The 21,819-nt window shown below is 37.4% G+C and overlaps 1 protein-coding gene and 1 pseudogene across 1 annotated transcript in view; both read left to right on the top strand.

Moving 5' to 3' along the window:
- FREM2 (FRAS1 related extracellular matrix 2) overlaps nucleotides 1–21,819 on the top strand; it is a 185,972-nt gene that overhangs the window by 89,455 nt on the left and 74,698 nt on the right. The window contains exons 5-6 of the mRNA XM_003270299.4: nucleotides 6,449–6,574; nucleotides 7,980–8,231. Of these exons, the coding sequence (XP_003270347.2) occupies nucleotides 6,449–6,574; nucleotides 7,980–8,231 (378 nt within the window). The remainder of the gene's footprint in view (nucleotides 1–6,448; nucleotides 6,575–7,979; nucleotides 8,232–21,819) is intronic.
- LOC115836795 lies at nucleotides 2,797–2,889 on the top strand (annotated as a pseudogene).

Below are 21,819 nucleotides of genomic sequence, written 5' to 3'. Positions count from 1 at the left end.
AATAAAGAATGCATTCACTTTACTCTTTCTTTCAAAATAAAGCGTAATTAAATCAATCTGGAAGTATAAAAGTAACACATGTTCATTGTCAAAAACAGATATAAGATGTTAATAATGGTGGAAAATGAGAGGGAGTGAAGGGATATATGGGAACCAGATGCACTTTCCATTCATTTGTCTCTAAATCTAAAACTGCTAAAAAGAAAAAAAAAAAACAAACCCAGAGGTCTATTCACTTAATTTCAAAAAGTCATTTGCAACCTTACCACTTGGGAGTAACCGGTGTTAACATTTGAGAGTGTGACCCTGCAGTCATTTTTTTTTCTATGAGAGTTGACTATTCTATAAAGTCTCTCAGTGAACACCTTCGCAAAGACAGCTGCCGTTCCAATCCAGTGTGTTAATGGGATTTGACATGTGTACTTTTATATTATGATACACATATGTTATATTCCATATACATACTAATATACTGTATACATTATATACTTTTTCATACTTGTGAAGATTTATTAATATGCATATTGTATATATATTATAAAATTATACATACTTTTATAATTATATATACAATCATATATATAATTTCTATGAAAATACTGGATTTTAAAAAGAATTCTCAAAATATTTGTTTCTAACTTCATTTTTTCTGATTCTACTGCAATGGCCATCTCTCTGCCTTAGCAGTACTTCGTATTGCTCTTTTATCATCTCAATTTAGCCTTTTGTTTTTCTCTGGTGTAAGTGATGCTCCCACGCCGAGCTACCCCGAGCAGTTTTCTCTTGGGCAGTGATGTGTAGTGGTTACGAGCGTGGGCGGGCTCTGACACGGAGTTTCTGGGTTGAAATCCCAGCATCACCACCTACCAACCTAGAGGTGAAGTGAGTCATAATAATTCTTACCTCAGAGGTTGTTGCAAGGATAAAACTAGCCAATCACGTGAAGTGTTTGGAATAGAGCTTATCCAATAATAAGAACTCGATGCCTACTAGCTAATAACTTTTAAGGGTAGTCTACAAATGCCACTTTTAGGAATTTTGCACTTAAAGCTCTATGCTTACTTGAAGCAGTCTGCATAGACACTTCCATTGTATTTATAACGTGAAGTTGAAAAGGAATGTTAACAGAAAAGTCTATCAGGGAAGCCTTTCTTTGTCTCTGTGATACCCTTTTCCAGTTTTTCCCAGAGCCTACATATTTCTGTTAGAAGTTAGGTCAACAGAAGACCTAAACTTGATACTGGGCCTATTTACTCTCTGTCAGATTGACTGTAGGAGTGAATTCCAGAGCCAAGGGCACAGCCCAGACACTCGTTTTTCTTTTTTATTCCTAATTCAAACTTACTGGCACTGGCAAGAAGTCCTGGCTTGTTTAATCAAACCTGCATGGGTCATAAGGCCTAGGAAGAATCAAAACTCAGGTGCTTGGGCTTTAAATCTTTAACAAGATTATTAAATTAAAATCCCATACTTGGACCACTTCTGAATAACTTATTTGAAAAGAAAACCCTGGCCAGTATAGATTAGAAGTGTAATGAATATTATGAACAATCAACCCTGTCTTAGTCAGCTGAGGCTGCTATAACAAAATGCCACAGACTGGGGTGGCTTAAACAACAGACATTTCTTTCTCGCAGTTCCGGAGGCTGGAGAATCCAAGACCGAGGTGCCAGTAGATTTGGTTCCCGGTGAGGGGCCTCTTTCTGGCTTGGAAATGGCTACCTTCTCTCTCTGAGTCTTCCAAAGACGTTTCCTTGGTGCACGCTCATGGAGAGAAAAATACCTCTGTCGTCTTCTTCTTATAAGGACACTAATCCCATCCTGAGGGCCCCACACTCATGGCCTCACCAAAGTACCTCCCAAGGGCTGCATCTCCTAATAACACTGCCTTGGGGATTAGGGCTTCAACATATAATACAGGACGAACACAAACATTCAGCCCATAACAAACCCTAAAGGATGAGAACAGATGGACACATAGCGGGAAACAACATACACTGGGCCTTTCAGAAGGTGGAGGATGGGCGGAGGGAGAAGATCAGGAAGAATAACCAATGGGTACTAGGCTTAACACCTGGGTGATGAAATAATCTGTGCAGCAAGCCATCATGGCACACATTTATCTATGTAGCAAACCTGCACTTGTACCCCTGAACTTAAAAAAAAAAGTTAACAGAAACCCTAATAAATCAAACTTTCTGTAAATTTCATACTAATGCCACAGCGTCCATGACCTGAAGACTGCCAAAATCTGGTGATACTAGAGCACATTTCCATAAGTTAATGAAAAAAAACTCGCTGAAACTAATTGATTATTTGACTTCAATTTTCAGTGATACTTGGTGTATTATTTGTACTCGAGTCTTATGATAATTTCTACATTGAAATTTTATATTTGGTAAAAACCTTACTTCATAATAATAGGTGCAATTCTTGCTCTTACTAAAACTCATCTTAAAAATAAACCAGCATTCTCAGCAAACTAACACAGGAACAGAAAACCAAACACTGCAAGTTCTCACTCATAAGTGGGAGTTAGTTAGACAATGAGAACACATGGACACAGGGAGGGGAACAACACACACCAGGGCCTGCTAGGGGGTGGGGGGCAAGGGGATGGAGAGCATTAGGACAAATATCTGATGCATGTGGGGCTTAAAACCTAGATGACAGGTTGATGGCTGCAGCAAACCACCATCGCACATGTACACCTATGTAACAAACCTACACGTTCTGCACTTGTATCCCAGAACTTGAAATAAAATTTTAAAAAAAGAGTATGAAAAAAAAAAACAAGTACTGACTTGGGCAGTTCATATACTGAAATTGGAGTTAGCACGACCCCTGTGCAAGGATGACAAGCAAATCTGTGAAGCGTTTCATATTTTTGCTGTCTGAGTGATGGTGAGGACATCCCTAGCCACCAAGATTGCTGATACAGGAGTAAAAAAATAAAAAGTAAAAACCAGCAAAGACATTTTCTCCATGTCACTTGTTTCCATTTAAAGTAAAACTTCTTGAAATAAATGCCTATGCCTGGTGTCACCTGTTCCTCTCCTCACACACTCTCTTAAACCTACTTGTTCAGGCTTTATTCACCCTCTACTTCACTGGAACAGTTCTGGGGAAAATAACCAACTTCTGGTGACATCCATTTGCTAAATCTGATGATCACCTCTCAGTTCTTCACTCATGTGACATGTTAGCAGCTTTTGAAACAACTGATCACTCCCCTTTCCTTGATATGCTTTTTGTAACTGGCCTCCGGGGCCCACACTCCTCTGGTTGTCCTCATCCCCAGGACTTTTTCTCAGCCTCATTTGCTCGTTTTTCTTTATCTCCCTGACTTCTAAGTGCCCTATGGTGAATCCCTAGATCCATTCTCTTCTTTATCTACAATCCTCCCCTGTGTGATTTTATTTTGACTCATGGCTCTACATACCATCAACATGTTCAGTTTAGAATTCCATTCGGACCTCTCCACTGGCATCCATAATTCTATACCCAAATGGCTAATTTGACATGTCAGCTTGGATATTTAAAAGGAACCTCAATTTTAATATGTTTAAAATGGAACTGTGGATTTCCACTCCTAAATCTGATTCTCCTGAAGTCTTCCTCACCTGTATACCTAGCAATTTCATCTTTCCAGTTGGTCAAGACAGAAAAACTTGGAGTCATCCTTTATTCTTCCGTTTCTTGCGCATACCACACCTGGTCCATCAGAAAACTCAAATAGCTCTACCTTTATATAAAGGCATGCAGCCCTGTCATTCCACCTCCACTGCCACCGCCTGGTCCAAGCTTCTCTGATCACTTGCCTGCATGGTTGCCAAATCTCCTGACCAGGCTCTGTACTTCAACTCTTGGACCTGGTGTCTCTTTATCTTACAGCAGCCACAACTTATGTTCTTAAAGTATGTCAGATTATTGGAACCCTTCCCCCCATATCCAAAGCCTTCTCATGATTTCATTTTGAGAGAATGAGTATGTAAAAAGCCAGTATCCAGACCACACATTAAAATACAACTCTGCAGCACAGCCTACAGCAACCGGAAAGCCAGAGACAACTTTTTTGGCAATCAGCCTCCGGTGGTCGGGATCTGATGATGGCTTTCCTAACTTTTGTCTCCACTTTGAATTTTGGGACAACCAGACAGAGCCATATATGCACCTCTAACCACAGGATACCCCACTTCTAGTTAATCCACTAGAGCTTCCCCATGCCAACAGCCTCCAATGAGGGCACACCTGAAGCCTTCCTTTTTTTCCACTGTTAGGCATTCCTGCTTCTCTGCCTGTCTTTGAGTCTTTATCAAAACACAGGTGATAGTGGCTGATTCCATTGCTAAAGCAAGCTCTGAATAAACAGCACTTGCTTCTTCTCATCCCATCTGGTCTTTGTTTATCTCTATATCTTACTCTGAGTAAAAACCAAAGGTCTTCCAATAGTCCTGAAGGGCTCATGTGACCTACCCACCACCCACCCCTTCACCACCTCTCTGGCTTCGTATCTTACGCTCTCCTCTTTGTCCAATTTGCTTCAAGCACAGTGGCCTCTTGTCTGTTCCTTGTACACACTTGGCACAACCTGCCCCGAGGCCTTTTTCACTTGTCCATCCATTTACCTGGAATTCTCTTAACTTGTTCATGTAAGACATTTTGTTACTACCTTCCAATCTCAGCTCAAATGAGATTCTAATTCTACCAGAGACATTTTTTTTTTTTGCGACTTTTCTGTGTATCTTAGGTGCCTCTACTCATACCATGTCCAGCCACAGCCTTCCCTGTCACCCTCAGCATATTTTATTTTATTCATGTAATTTGTTGCCCCTAATATACTACTTATTTTCTTGTATACATATTTTCTTCCTCCTCCCCACCCCTCAGCTATAATAAAAACCCCATGAGGCCAAGGATTTTGTTACTTCTGTATGCCCTGCACAGTGTGTGGCAAGTCGATGTCACCTAATCAATATTTGATAAATAATTAGTTACAAAATCTTATATTCACAGATTTCTTAAAATGGGGGCATTTTAAAAATTAGTATGTCAGTCATAACCCCAGGAGAAAACAAATGGCACACTGAAAATGAGTAGTTTAAAAAGAATTGAATCACATGACTATTTTAGAAAGGAGGGGGCAAAGACCTGTTAATACCTAGGCATGGTAAAATGCTTTGAGGCTAGTGACAGCAGCCCCACCACCACCTCTAGGCACAGGACGGGAGAGGCTAGCTGAGCCCAGAGAGTGAGCTAGGCCCTAGGCCCTCCACAGGCACTCTAACCTTTTGTGGAGGGTGTGTAGCCAGCTCTGGAAACCCTGAGGGAAACCAAGAGAATAAACACCTGGCCCACTCTGCTTTTGCCCTCCAAGTTCCTTTGTATTCCCCATTGGCCGACTCAACCAGGAGCCAGAATGTAAGGGAAACATTAGGTGTGGTTCCCATTTGTCAGCTCCTGGGGCGTAGCGCAGGGTGAAGCAGGGTGGAGCATGGACCTCTAAGGCTGTATCTGCTGTTCCAGCAGTCTTTCATAATTTTTAAAAGTCATAAGGTTAACTGTTTTAAAAATAATCATGAAGTGTTTCTGTGTGGGTGTGAGACTCTCAGTGAAACAGACTCCCAGTCAAATCCCAGAGTATCTGTTTGGGGTTTACAATGTCAAACCATCGTACTAAATGATTATTGTTTTACATGATAACTGCATTTTTTTAACAATTTAATTATGCCATTTTTATTATTTAGCATGCCCTTTGACTATGTTAAAAAAAGAATCATTGGTAATGTTGTATATGTTATTCTTCCAGGAGTGAAAGGGAGCCACGGAAATATTCCTTATAGCTGATAAATAGATTTATCAATTCTAAGGGAACAGCTATTTTTTAAAATGTTGAACAATGTATTATTGTAATTTTAATCACGAATTGTCCAAAAAGAACTCACTTTGGATGAAAAGAACAACAGAACAGACATTTCAAGATCTGAGTTCTAATCCTGACTTGGCCAGCCATTGGCAAATAAGGTCAACTGTGCGAGCCTGAGTTTCCTCATCTGCAAAGTGGGAGATGGGACAAGATGACTTTTGAGGTCATTTCCACCTCTCAAATTGTACTCCATTGGAAGGTGTTAATGTGTGCCAAGAGAACAAAATTATATTTATAAAAACTGTGTCAGCATGACTTATTAATTTAGAAGAAAGCAATTACTAGAGATAAAAGCCATGTTGGGTTTTGTTTTTAGATTTCAGAATTCACTGGCCCAGAGCCTATACCCTTTGTACCCACTTCTTTTCCCCTCTCCTTCCTCCCTTTCCTCCCACTATGTTATTCTAAAGAATATTCAAGGGAGAAAAAATCAATCATTAGAGAAATTTTAATTCTGTGTGATTGTTTCAGAGGTAAGAAGCTCAGACAAAAATAATGCCTGCAATTGTGTTTTCTCTTTAGAATCAACTGTATTTATTCCCCAGTCCAAATACTCCATTGAAGAAGATGTTGGTGAGCTGTTCATTCCCATCAGGAGGGGCGGAGATGTGAGCCAGGAGTTGATGGTGGTCTGTTATACCCAACAAGGTAGCTCGATTTGCCAAAAAACTAAAATAACTCCCAAAAGATATAAATAAGCCTTTTTAACATATTGGAGCCATAACATTTTACCATGAGGGGTATACTTTATTAATTTTCCACAGATACAGAAAAGGATTTATTTAGAAGTCTTTCTTCAGGATTTCATCTTTGACGAGTCCTCTTTCTGATTTCACATGGTCACTTCATGCAATACTCAAGGCTTTTTGGATTGTAAGGAACTGAAGCCCACCCAAGCCTGCTCAAGTAGAAATTGGTTACTATCAAAAAAAAAAAAAAAAAAAAAAAAAAAAAAGAGGCAAAGTGATGCATGCCCAAGGAAAATAAACTAATTTAAAACCAGTTTGAAACTCATTTCAAAGAAATATCAAAATGTTTGTTTTGCTCATGAGCAAATATCCTATGGAAGGTGATTTTATATAATAGAAAATTAAAATTAATATATAATATTAATTAATATACTAAACACCTTTCTAGGAAATAAGTAGATTTTCTAAAAATGCAAAACCAAAAGTTATATATGCTGATATCAGAGTAGACTTTTGCTAAAATTTTCATTCATGGATATATGATTTCAAAGACAGTACAGAAGAGTGATTAAAAACCGACTTCAGAGGCTGAGCTCGGTGGCTCATGCCTGTAATCCCAGCACTTTGGGAGGCTGAGGCGGGCGGATCACGAGATCAGGAGTTCACGACCAGTCTGATCAACAGGGTGAAACCCCACTTCTACTATAAATAAAAAAATTAACTGGGCATGATGGCACGCACGCACCTGTAATCGCAACTACTCAGGAGGCTGAGGCGGAAGAATTGCTTGAACCCAGGAGGCAGAGGTTGCAGTGAGCCAAGATCACGCCATTGCATTCCAGCCTGGGCAACAGAGCGAAACTCCGTCTCAAAAAAAATAAAATAAAAAAAAAAAAAAAAAAAATAAAAAGCCGACTTCACTTCAGGACCAGCCTTGGACCCTGGGTCCCAGACCAAGTGGTTCAACTTCTGAAAACCTCAGTTACCAAATGTGTAAAGCCGGGTAGAGTGGTTAAGAGGATTAAGGAGACAAGTATGTGAAGCCCTTGGCACTTTGCCTGTGCATAGTAAGCTTTTGAATAGTAGGGGCTATTAATTTGTAACATTGTGTTGATCTGAAGTCCATTGACAGGAAAGTCAGGAGAGAACACTGGAAATGTAATATTCCTTATAGCTGTATAGGTTTGAGGTCACTCTCAAGTTGACTCATGATACTAGAACAGTGTGTAGTTGCTATTGCAATTCTAGGGGTGTTCATGTCTACTAACCGACCATTAAAATGCTGTGTATGAAAATAATTGTGTCTGGAAATATCTTTGTCTTATGTTCTACATAAAAATCTTTTGAATTCTCTCTGTTTCCAGGAACAGCAACTGGAACTGTGCCGACTTCCGTGTTGTCTTACTCTGATTACATATCCAGGCCTGAGGACCACACCAGTGTTGTCCGCTTTGACAAAGATGAACGGGAGAAACTGTGTCGGATAGTCATAATTGATGACTCTTTGTACGAGGAGGAGGAAACCTTCCATGTCCTTCTGAGCATGCCCATGGCGGGGAGAATCGGATCAGAGTTTCCAGGGGCTCAAGTTACAATCGTTCCTGACAAAGATGATGGTGAGTACTAATTTACTTGAAAATTCTTCTTGCCGGGAAGACCAACATCAGGAACAACTTTCTAGACAGAAAAAATGGGAATCTAAAACAATGATAATATACACATTTATTTTATGTTTGGTTTTTTCATATGATTGGGTTTCAAAGTTGGCTGCATCTGTCGGTTTGTCTTCCTTGATTTAATGTTTTTAAAGGGCAAAAGTCCCAGCTATGTGTGTTTTTTTCCCCTGCGCAGTTTCTTTCACCGTGCGTTATACCATCAGGTGATTAAACTTTTGACATTTCATGGTAAAGAATTAAAATCTAATTTATTTCCTTCTTGTTTTTTTGTTTTGTTTTGCTTTTAAAAGCTCATATTTTGTAATTTTAATCTCAGTGTTTGAAACTGTTTTTTCAAAGAAACCTGTCGGACAAGGCTGTTAAATGAATAACTAGGAAACATAGGGAAAAGTAAGTCCAACAAGCCACTCTGTCCCCAAATAGGAGGGAGAGGATATCCTAGATCATTCTTCCCCAGAGAAACTAAATTGCCATGAAGTAGAAATAGAGAAGGGAGCAAAAGGATCTTAATCTCCCCAGTTCAAGAAACAGTTTGTAGTTTTTTGTGTGGATACAGAGAGCAAAAGGAAAGATTGTGAATACTCCTGTAAGTAAAGCAGAGAGCAGTAAACTGAGAGATGGGACTCCCTAACCCTGGGCTGGTTTTCTTTCCCCCTTGAAATTTTCCTCCTGGTAGATGAAAGAGGAAGAAACTGGGGGATGAGTCTTTCAGTTTGGAAAGAAGCTAGAAGACAGTCAAAAGACCAAACTGAGGAAGCTGAAAATAATCTACCAGGAAAGGTCTTTGATAGTTAAATGGCAAAGCATGTGAGAGGTGAAGGTGATAATGTGTCTTGTGAGCTTATACTCTGTGCCAGGCACAGTACTGGCTCCTCTGTACGTTCTTTTAAAAAGACCTTTGCATAGGTTTATTGGATCTTTGTATTTCTTTGAATTGTCTATATACAAATTGATTTTCTTACTGATTTATAGTAGCTGTGAGAATAATAGGTATTTCACCTTTTACTATATGTTGTCAAAATTTCTTCTAGTTTCTGCCATTTGTTTTTGGCTTATTTTGTTTTATAATTGAAAAATAATTATGCATATTCATAGGGTACATAATGATGTTTAGACACATATAAAATATAGTGATCAGATCAGCATAATTAGCATGTCCCTCATGTCAAACATGTATCATTTCTTTGTGTTGGGAATTTTCGATATCCTTGTAGCTAGTTGAGCTATATAATGTATTATTGTTAACTAGAGTCACCCTACAGTGGTATAGAGAACCAGAACTTGCTCCTGTTATCTAGCTGTAATTTTGTGTCCTTTAACTAATCTCTCCCCATATCCCCCATCTTTCCTCCCTTCCCAGCTTCTGCTACCTTTGTATATCATTGTGCTTTATCATCCTAACAATTCTGTAAAATATATAACAACATCTGTGTTTTTACTGAAAATGTTTGAAAACATGAAAAATTAGAAATTATTTTATCAAGGGGTATTGAAAGTCTTGATTCTACCTTATATTTATATAATACCCTATAAGTATAAGCTGCTCTAATATTTTTAACTGCTGCCTTAATTTATCAGTGTAATAAGAAGTTCTATTCTGATTTAAATAAAGTACAGAAATTTTATTTTAACTTTAATCTATCTTAAAGAAAGAGCAATATTTTGAATATCATTTCAGAAAAATCTAATAGTCCATGCTAAATGCCTATCTGCTCTTTAGATAATCTATCAATTGTTACAGGTAGAAAGAGGTAGGTTTAATTTAAAAATAGAAAATGTAATTCGTGTTTACTTTAGTTCAGTTTGTTTTTTGGCAAAAAAATCTTTCCTGTATGGATTGCTGTGGGATGCACATGCAGAAAAATACATAAAAGTACAGAAAAAAACATTTATTAGGTGCCAGGCATTTTCTCAAATGTATCTCTAAATCTGCAAAATGAAGGATGATGCCATTATCCCTATTTTACAGATGACAAGACTGAGACTTAGAGAGACTAGTTGATTAGCTTGAACTTACAAAGCTAGTATACAGCAAAGTCAGTATCATGGCCCCTAAATCATGACCTTTCCATGTTATTACTCCACCTTTAAAACGTGTCTCTAGTGGTAATGAGGTTGAGGAACCATTGGTACAGTCCTAGCATATGATATTCATAGAACATTTTACTATTGTCAGTGTCTTATCGGAGCTTCACAATTCACTGATGTCGACAGGGGCAAGCGGCATTATAAGCAGGGTAGCAAAAGCCCAGAAAATTATTTACCCCAGAACACAGGGCTGGTAAATTTGGGTGCCATAGACTTTGATTTTGAGGCTACTGAGTACCATGCAGACATGAGACCAGCAGTTTGTCAGGAATGCTCTTGGTGATTATTGCCACTGCTTCTTCATTCACTCAACCACTATTCAATAAATCAAAAGTCCTGTGCATACTGCTCTGTTTTCTCCCATCTGTCATTTACCTTCCACTTCTAACATCACTACTATAGTTTAGACAGATCCTTTTCATCTCAGATGCAGATTATAATAAACTTCTCACAGGTCCCACAGCGTCATCTCTCTTCCTACCCACACCTTGGTTTCCATTGCCACCAATTAACCTTTCCTAACCTCCTACCACACCTTTTCTCAGCACAAAACCCAAAAGTGTTGACAGCAAACTTCACCATCATCAGGAAGATAGATGGCACCTTCCACTTTCCCCAATCAAAAGCCAGTAATGCACTAAAAAGAAAAAAATAAGTAAGTGTGGTTTAATCTCTTCTGATAGTGTAATGATTGAGAAATCTATAAAGATTAAAGTTATTTCCCAATTAAGAGCAATATTTATTAGTGTTATTCAACAAATATTGCAATTATTTTCTTAAAAATGCAATGGTCATTACAGTCACAGGATAAGGAAAAAAGAAAAGAGGGGGAACAAAGGTGGTGGCATAGGGAGGATGGGTCTCATGAGAGCAAATCAAAGACAGACTGATGAGTGAGAACAGGACAAACCAAGAAATTCAGAGAGAAAATGAAAGCACATCATATCTAAAGAAGAAAGAAAAGGACAGTACTGAAAAGAGGAGATGAGACAAGCCCATTAGGGCCTCTACTGTGGATAAATCACATCTTTCACATCCTGGCACTCATTTAGAGGGTTATTTTCTTTATTTTCAGTTACTTGGAATAGCACTAGCAAAATAAACCCAGTTTACAGCTCTTTGAGTGCTATATTTTCAAGTCTTCAGAAGCTTGCAGTGAGATCATTATGACCTACCGGAAGGAATCATTCCTTGGACTGCTTAACATAGCAGATGACACAAGCTCACCTTGAGGCTTAGTCTTCACCCTGAGATTAAAGTTGCAGTTATCCAGTTTAGTATTCCATTCAATAAGCAATTTAATAAGAAATAAGTTTGGGGTGGTTTATCTATTAATACTGTACCTTATCCACTGCTGTGTCCCCACAGAATCCTTTTGGTTGAGTCTTTCAGAGACCACCTTACTGACTAAATGATGATTTATAGCACTTTACTTTCAGAAGATCTTCTGTTACTTAAGAAATGGCTGTGATATCAAATGTCAACACTTTATAGAATTGACAATATTGACTTACAGTCCCTAGGACCTGCATTTAGAGCTCAATCATTTCTTTTCATTCACTTATCAAAGTTTGTCTTTTCTTTGACAATTCTCGACATTGTTTTACATATTTATTTTGTCCTATTGTGCCCGTTAGTATAATGTTGGATGGAAGCAGTAGAGCAGGCATTTTTGTCTTTTTCTCATTGAAAAGGAAAATCTTGTAATGGTCCCCCATTTAGAATAATGTACACTATAAGATTCCAGTAACATTTTATCAGGTTAAGAAAACATTTAGTTTGAGAAGAGATTTTATCAGGAATAAGTATTAAACATTGTAAAAATTTCTGCATTTATTGAATGTATTACATAATCTTTCCCTTCAATCTGTTAGTGTAATAAATTGCATTTTTAGATTTACTAGTGTTAAGCCACCCATCTATGCTTGAAGAAACTTACTTGTTTATGACGTAATTTTATAAATTGCTGGATTGAATTTAAGAATATTTCATTTTAGTATTTTTGCGTGTATATGGGGCTTTAAATCTGTTTTTAGAATCAAGTTTATAATTGCCTCATTAATTGAGTTGAGGTACTATCTTCCTTCTTTAATCTGTAAGCTTCAAATAAGATTGACATAATTTAATTTTGTAGGTTTGGTAAAATTATAAATCTACCTGTATATATGTAGCTAGATTTTGGCCTATTGTTTGGCTTTCTTAGTTATTTCTTCTTAAGTTTTATTAATGTATTTTTTTCCTAAGAAAGTTGTATATGTTATCTACATTTTCAAAATAATAGTGTAAATTAATTATATTATCATAAAATTCTTAAAAGTCTCTATTACATGTCTATTTGTGCCTCCATTTTATTACTAATAATGTTCTTCTATCCTCTCTCTCTGTCTCTCTCTTTTCCTTTTCTCTTTCAATTTATCTTTCCAGAAGTTTGTATATTTTATTAAAGTTTTTTTTTAAAAAAAAGCTGTTTGGTTCTGACTTTTCAAAAAAAAAGAATAGAAATTTTTGGAAATTTCTATTTTTTTATTTTTTATTTTATTAATTTCTGTTTTTCCCTCAGACTTAACTTCCAGTTGGCTAATTCTCTCTATATCTATTTGCTACTTAACTCATCCACGGAGATTTATTTTGATAACTGTATTTGCATTTTGAGAAGATCTGTGTGGAGTTTTTTTATATTTATCTTCGACTTTCTATCACGCTTTATTTTTTCTTCATATAGTTTCTTTTTTATGTATTTAATAATTTAGATATCTTTTATAATCTTTGTTGCAGTTTTATTATTGAAGATCTAAGGTCCAGATCTTATGTTTTTTGCTTCAACTGCTTCTTGCTCATGGTATATTACTTCCTTGCATATCTTATGAATTGACTTTCAATGGGATTTTATATGTGGAAAGCCTATACAATCCTAGTTCAGGGATTAAACCCTGAGAGTAGTTTTGCTTTTATATTTGCTAGGGTCAATTTCTATGTAATGTTTTCTTTTTTAATTTGAGGAGTTCCAATGCCAAATAATGTGAATTAGGACCCCAAATCTGTGTATTAGAGAGGCCTGCTGAGACATTCTTTCCCCATCCAGAATTTAGGCAGAAACAAAAAGCTCCATAAGACGATGGATTTTTATTCTAACTCACACATCTCCTCTGGTATCTGGACTTTATTCTTGGGGTTTCAGTTTCAAATTTCCACTTTATATCACTGTCCCTGTGTGGGCAGTCAAATGCAACCCACTCAGGACAGCCACAGTATTAGCTCATTTGGCTAGTACTCTAGTTTTTTTTTTTTTTTTTTCAATTCTGTCTTGTGAGAGTATTTCTTTCTTTATTGTAAAACCTCCATTTAAAAGAGTTTCTATTATATTTGCAGAGTTTGTGAGAGGAAGGTTTTCAAGTATATCCTTCAAAATACTGCTGTTATAATTCACTAGAAAAGCTTTTACTGAGTGAAAATAACATGTGTCCAGAAGTGTTTTCTGCAGTGGTGCTAATGGATTACTCTTCTAATACTAAATTGCCATTCGTACAATCAATCAGTTCTCACGTCAGGAATTCGTACAGTCAGTTCTCACGTCGGGAATTCGTACAGTCAGTTCTCACGTCGGGAATTCGTACAGTCAGTTCTCACGTCGGGAATTCGTACAGTCAGTTCTCACGTCGGGAATTCGCAGTCAGTTCTCACGTCGGGAATTCGTACATCAGTTCTCACGTCGGGAATTCGTACAGTCAGTTCTCATGTCGGAATCAGTTCTCACGTCACGTCGGGAATTCGCACAGTCAGTTCTCACGTCGGGAATTCGTACAGTCAGTTCTCACGTCGGGAATTCGCAGTCAGTTCTCACGTCGGGAATTCGACAGTCAGTTCTCACGTCGGGAATTCGTACAGTCAGTTCTCACGTCGGGAATTCGCACCAGTCAGTTCTCACGTCGGGAATTCGTACAGTCCAGGGAATTCGTACAGTCGTTCTCACGTCGGGAATTCGCACAGTCAGTTCTCACGTCGGGAATTCGCGCAGTCAGTTCTCACGTTGGGAATTCGTACAATCAGTTCTCATGTCGGGAATTCGTACAATCAGTTCTCATGTCAAGAATACCATGGCTGAGTCAAAGATGGGGCAACTAAACTTTCTATTAGGTTGGTACGAAAGTAATTGCGGTTTTGGCCATTGAAAGTAATGGCAAAAATAGCAATTGCTTTTGCACCAATCTAATATTTTGTGAGATAAATTGCTCTTAAAAGCTTTAATTTCTAGACATGACCTTTTTGGCAAAATGATTTAATTATTGTGCAAATCCCGTTTTTCTTTTATTGTACTGAAATATATCCAAGTCAAGCCCAGAATAGATTATTTGAAGTCTTATTTTAATTAATCCCACTGTATTGTTTCCCACAATGCATTATTCACATAGACAAAATCTCATCATTAAGATGTCAGTAGGCACAGAAAATTACCATTATAAACCAAGCTCCCATGTGAAAAGGACAAGAGCACTTGACAACGCAGGAAAAATTGGGTGATGACTGAAACAGCTTACTTTTCATATATCATCAAGGATTGCTAGTGACTGAGATTAAATGAAGGGGGAAAGGCAACAAATTTAATTTGGAACCAGTGAATAAAACAGATTCAGTACTTCTTCAACAGCACATTTAAAAATATATGTTTTAATAGAAAGCATCTGAAAAACTCTCTCTTTGTCGATATGCTATTTTGGTGTCTAAGTTGAAAAGAGTCTAGGCCAGGATTTGGTCAAGTGAGAGCATCAGTGAACTCAGTTTCCACATGTGAATTTGCTGCTTAAAAGTCTCTCGTGTATCTTGATTATTCACCCCTTTCTTACCTTGGCCACCATCCCTAAAAGTGCATGTATGAAGAATAAATGCAAAAGTACAAAAAGCATTGTATTAGTTCTCACACTGCTGTGAAGAGATACCTGAAAATGGGCAATTTATAAAGAAAAGAGGTTTAATTGACTCACAGTTCCACATGCCTGGGGAGGCCTCAGGAAACTTAAAATCATGGCAGAAGGCAGCTCCTCCCAGGGCGGCAGGAGAGAGTGAGAGCCAAGCGAAGGGGAAACCCCTTATAAAACCATCAGATCTGAGAACTCATTCACTATCACAAGAACAGTATAGGGGAACTGCCCCCATGATTCAATGATCTCCACCTGGTCCTGCCCTTGTCACATGGGGATTATTACAATTCAAGGTGAGATTTGGGTGGGGACACAGAGCCAAGCCATATCAAGCACAGAAGCCAAAAGCAACATATTTATTTCATTTGGCTTCTATCTTACCACTTCCTTGACTTTCAATGCCAGAAAGTATTTTCAAGTAAAGCATGAGTGCACTTTGCCAGTAGTATCTTTCCTCCCTCATGTCTTCATCTACTTTTTATCATACTGTAGCAAACCCTATTTTTCGTCATTTAATGGGAAGTCCTTATTGTTAGTCATTGGAAATCACTACAGCTACCATAGACTTAACACAAATAATACAAAAAGAACCATGAAAACAAAAATGTCCCTTCAGGCCAGATGCAGTGGCTCATGCCTGTAATCCCAGCACTTTGGGAGGCCGAGGCAGGCAGATCACTTGAGGTCAGTAGTTTGAGACCAGCCTGACCAACATGGTGAAACTGCATCTGTACTAAAAATACAAAAAACTTAGCCAGGTGTGGTGGCACGTGCCTGTAATCCCAGCTACTCAGGAGGCTGAGGCAGGAGAAAATTGCTTGAACCTGGGAGGCGGAGGTTGCAGTGAGCTAAGATCACACCACTGCACTCCAGCCTGGGCGACAGAGCAAGACTCGGTCTCAAAAAATATATTAAAAAAAAGTCCCTTCAATTTTTTCATGAATCAAATTGTCTCTGGAGTGTATACAATTGTCCCCTCCTTGTCAGCAGTTTCCCTTTTCATGGTATTAGTTACCTGCAGTACAGAACAATAAGATATTTTGAGAGAGAGAGACCATATTTACGTAACTTTTCTTTTTATATGTTGTTATAATTATTCTATGTTCTTTATTATTAATTGTTGTCAATCTCTTACTATGCCAAATTTATCAATTAAACCTTATTATATGTATGTATTTATTAGTATTTACAGGGTTTGGTACTATCTGTGTCTTCAGTCATCCACTGGGGCATCTTGAAATGTATCCTCCACAGATAAGGGGAAACTGCTACATTTGCAACTGTAGGCAGCTAATATTCATGCATTTATGCAAAACACTTTGATTTGGGATTTTTTTTAATCATTCAGTTTTCATTGCAGTCCTGTAATGTGGGAGGCACTATAGCAAGGTTTTTAAGGATAAGATAAAACAAAGTAGACAATAAATTTACCTGAAATCAAATGATTAAGTATAAGCAAATACAGTGGTGCCCTCCATTTGAAATAAATTCACACTGTGAAGTTTTTGACTTAATAATGTACACCACAAATTTTTTCTTTGAAAGAAGAAACCTGCCACTTGAAAGATTTCCTAGTTGGAGTAAATCATGAGATGGAATCTAGGTAATGTTGAATTGCAGTTTAATAAATATTTATTTTAACATAAATATTTTTTGAGAATTTTATATCACTCATTCATTCAAAAACTGTGAATTGAGCACCTGTGTGCCTGCACATGGCTAGGTGCTGGGAACACAACAGCAAACAAGAGAACCATGGCCTCTTAATTCATGGACCTTCCAGACTTTGGGGGTACACAGATAAGTGAACAGACAAGCATAAAATAAATGTGATAAGTGCTCTACTAAGACAAGAACATCTTTCCCAAACCAGGTTCAGGAAAAACCTCTTTAAGAATATTATTTTCTAGCTGAACTTTGAGTATGATATCAAGGTATCCCAGTGAAGAGAGAAGGAAAGTGTTTCTGGAGTGAGAAATTCACAAGTACACTGGCGAAGTGGGTGGGATGCCTCCATGGAACTGAAAGCTTGGATACAGCAAAAAACTAGAGCGCAAATGAGTGAATAACAAGAGTTTGGAGAGGTGGGCAAGGAGTCAATCTTATAGGGCCCTGTGGCCATATAAAGGAGTTGTGTTTCATTCTTGCAATTGAAATAGGCAACACCTAAAAGGTTTTGGGTAAAATGACAAAATTAGATTTATATTTTAGAAATATCACTCTGCTCTGGCTGCAATGCAAAGAAAAGATTGAAGAACTCAGGTGGCTGCTGGAGCAGCACAGGTGATCGGTGACAGTGGCCTGAACAGGGTGGTTGTGTGAGGATGCAGAAACCAGGAGGCATCTCAGAGATAGTGCTGAGGAAGAATGGGCATGACGTGTTAATTGACTGGACAGGAAAGTCTGAAGGATGATGCTTTGGTTTCTAGTTAGAGCTGTTGGGTTAAGAGTGGTACAGTTCACTGAGATGGGGAGAATAAAGGTAGAATGGGCTTAGGAATAAAAAACAATGAATTTATTTAAGGCATGCTAGTACAAAAGAAATGCCTGCTTGACTTCCAAGTGCGGGATATCAAATAGGCAACTGAAGATATAGGCCTGATTAGGAATTCTGCACTAGACAGTTTTGTGCTAGAAGCATTGTGACAAGTTCTCTCTATGGATAATGATAAAAATCTTAGGAAAAGATAAAATTACTTAAGAGACATGCAAAATGGACCTAGTATGATTTATAATATGGATGGATTTACACAAATTCTCATTTAAAAGAAAGGAATAGATTTCATGAATGCTAAGCAGAAAGTGAGAAATGATGAATAGAATAGTCAATATTAAGGGTATGACCATCCCAGCAAAGAAGGTGCTAAAAAGCATCTAAGAATCAAACACATCTCAGTGTCTGAGTTTTGTAAAATATGCCTAAATCTGCACTACTCAGCATGTGACAAGCTATGTCGTTGTTTATTCCTGTTGCTTACTAAAAGATTTCAACCAGCTTATTTGGTGTATTTTTCTTTTCCACATGCAAATATTTCACCAATTTTTGAAATAATAGGAAAGATTAACTTTATTTTAGAGGAATTTGCTTTTTGACCATCTTTGTTGGTATACTTCTTATCTTACTAGCTTTTTGGTCAAATTTTATTAATTTGTAAGCTTCCGTTTCCTTGGGTTTAAAATGGGGATACTAGTTTTACCTGTGTATTCTTTGTTTTTTTAAATAAATTGACATCTTGATGTTTTGCCTGTCATGCACATTGTTTATACGTGATAGAAACACTGCTATCTAGACAGTACTGTCTGTGCAGTTTTATCAGTTCAGCATGGAGAGAAGAATGTCCAGTTCAGTGAGGAGAAAGTCAAATTTCATTCATATGCAATAATACCCATACAATACTAACAGTTGCCACTTTTGACCACTTTACTATGTACTAAGGACTTTACATGAATAATCCAGTTAAACCTCAAAGCAACTTTATGATATAGGTGTAAGTATCTTCTCCATTTGATAGATGGAAAAATAGAGACCTGGAGAAAATTACTTAAGATCACACAAATGTTAAGTGTTGAATATATGTTCTAAATTTAGGTCTGTTTACCTCAGATAACATGTGCATTACCACTAGGTTGTAATTAATCCTGAATCTCCTCAAAGGGATTAAAATATAAGTATTACCTAATGATCTCACTGAAGGGAGGAAATTGGCATGGAATCTAGAAAAAAATGGTCCAAAAACATATAGGTCAACATTGGTCAAGAAGGAGATGTTTCTGAGGGTAGCCAATATTTTGGTCACTAAAAATTTGCAGTTGGAGTAGGGAAAATGTTCAAGCCTATTGTACACCCTGGATGAAGTGTCCCATATGGCTTTCCAACATATTTTTTTTTTTCTGATTGCTGTGTTCTTTTCTGGTAGTGGGTATGGTAGATGAGGAATGAACCAAATAACTATTCCCCGACTAAAGATAAATGAATCCCTTGTAAATTTAAAAAAATTCTTTTGTTTTTTACTAATACAAAAATGTACATATGTATGGGGTACATGTGAGTATTTGTTACATGCATAGAATGTGCAATGATCAGTTCAGGATATTTGGGGGATATTCATCACCTTGAATATTTATCATTTCTATGTGTTGGTAACATCTCTAGTCCTGTCTTTCAGCTACTTTGAAATATACAATACATCATTGCTAACTATAGTCACCCAAATCTGCAATCAAATATTGGGGCTAATTTGTTCTCTATAATTACATATTTGTGCTCACAAACACACCTCTCTTTATCCCCACTCCCATCCACATACCCTTCCCAGCCTCTGCTATCTATCATTCTATTCTCTATCTCAATGGGAATCAATTTCTTTAGCTCCCACTTACGAGGGAGAATATGCAGCATCTGTCTTTCCATGCCTGGCTTATTTCACTTAACATAATAACCTCCAGTTCCATCCATGTTGCTGAAAAATGACATGATTTCATTCCTTTTGGTGGCCAGATAGTATTCCCTTGTGTGTGTACACGATTCTTTCTTTCTTTCTTTCTTTCTTTCTTTCTTTCTTTCTTTCTTTCTTTCTTTCTTTCTTTCTTTCTTTCTTCTTTCTTTCTTTCTCTCTTTCTTTCTTTCTTTCTTTCTTTCCTTTCTTTCTTTCTTTCTTTCTCTTTCTTTCTTTCTTTCTTTTTGTAAAAATGAGACTTTATTGAACAGATGTTGGGAAGCTCATAGAATCATTAAGGTGGCTGGAAAATCAGGTTTAGATAATGGGCAGAATCCGAGGGAAAACAGGTACCTGGATCTCATCCATAACTGTGTACAGCAACTGCTGTACCCTGGCTACCAGAACTTGAGCCATCACTGTTGGAGCTGGATATAGGATACCCTATGAGATCCTCTGGAACTGATGACCCTAGAAACTGGATGTTGCTGTGGCTACTTCCAGAGCAATTTCTCTCTGCCATTATTACTCATGTCACTTGCTTTACATTTAATGTCCTGGTAAAGAACTGGGGCTGGGTGTTGTGTCTTCATCCTAACTCAGATGGTAGGGGAAAGAAATTATCTGAACTTTTTGGTTGTTGTCATGAGATATTCTTTATATTCCACCATGACTCAGATAATGGGGAAGTTCCCCAAAACAGAGGATGGCAATTCTGATGCTAGGCATTTTAACAACTGTAGAAAGTACCTCCCTAACCCCCCCGCCCCATTCCCCTACAAAATGACTATGGTTATTCTCTCATGCTATGTCCATATTTCAGTTCTGTGAATACAATGCACTTGATTGCTTATGAATTCATAAGTATACACGATAGTTTCTTTATTCATCTGTCAATGGACACTTAGGATGATTCCATATATTTGCTACTATAAATAGTGCTGCAATGAGCACACAAGTGCAGGTATTCCTTTGATATATAGGTTTCTTTTTCTTTGGATAAATACCTAGTGCTAGGATTGCTGGATAGTATGGTGGTTTTATTTTTAGTTTTTTGAAAAATTTTTATACTGTTTTTCCTGGGTTTTTTGTTTGTTTCTGTTTTTGTTTTGTTTTTTTTGAGGCAGAGTTTTGCTATGTTTCATAAGCTGGAGTGCGGTGGTGCGATGATAGCTGCAGTCTTGAACTCTTGGATTCAAGCAATCTTCCTGCCTCAGCCTCCAGAGTAGTTAGGACTAAGGTGCACACCACCACACCTGGCTATTTTATTTAAATTTTTTGTAGAGATGGGGTCTATGTTGCCCAGGCTGGTCTAGAACTCCTGACTCAAGCAATCCTCCCACCTTACCTTTGAAAGCACTGGTATTAAAGGTGTAAGCCACCTCACCCAGCTTACTATACTGTTTTTTATGGTGATTATACTAATTTACATTTCCACCAAGAGAGTGTGAGTTCTCTTTTGTCCGCATCCTCACCTGCTTCTGTTATTTTTTGTCTTTTTAATATTATCCAGTCTAACAGGGGTAAGATGCTGTCTCGTTGTGATTCTGATCTACATTTCCCTGATGCTTAGTGATCTTGGGCGTTTTCTCATATATCTATTGGCTATGTATATCTTTTTTTGAGAAATATCTGTCATCTCCTTAGCCTAGTTTTTAATGGAATTATTTGTATTTTTTTTAAAAATTGCTGAATTGTTTGAATATCATGTAATTTTACTTCCTTGTCAGATAAATAGTTTGCAACTATTTTCTCCCATTCAATAGTTTGTCCCTTCACTCTGTTGATCATTTCCTTTGATGTGCAGAGGCTTTTTAATTTAATATAGCACCATTTGTCTATTTTCATTTCTCTGTCTGTGCTTTTGAAGTTTCAGCTGTAAAATCTGCCTACACAAATGTTCCCAAGTTTTCCCCATTTTTTTCCTAGTAGTTTTATAGTTTCATAGTAGTTTTTAGTTTTTATAGTTTTATAGTAGTCTTATATTTAAGTCTTTAATCCATCTTGAGTTGATTTTTGTATATGGTGAGAGATAGGGGTCCAATTTCATTCTTCTGCATATAGATATCCAATTTAGCCAGCAAGATT

Source organism: Nomascus leucogenys, chromosome 9 (genome assembly GCF_006542625.1).
Source record: "Nomascus leucogenys isolate Asia chromosome 9, Asia_NLE_v1, whole genome shotgun sequence".
Lineage (NCBI taxonomy): Eukaryota > Metazoa > Chordata > Mammalia > Primates > Hylobatidae > Nomascus > Nomascus leucogenys.
Note: the sequence above shows the minus strand (reverse complement) of the source record. Positions and strands in the feature narration are given on the sequence as shown.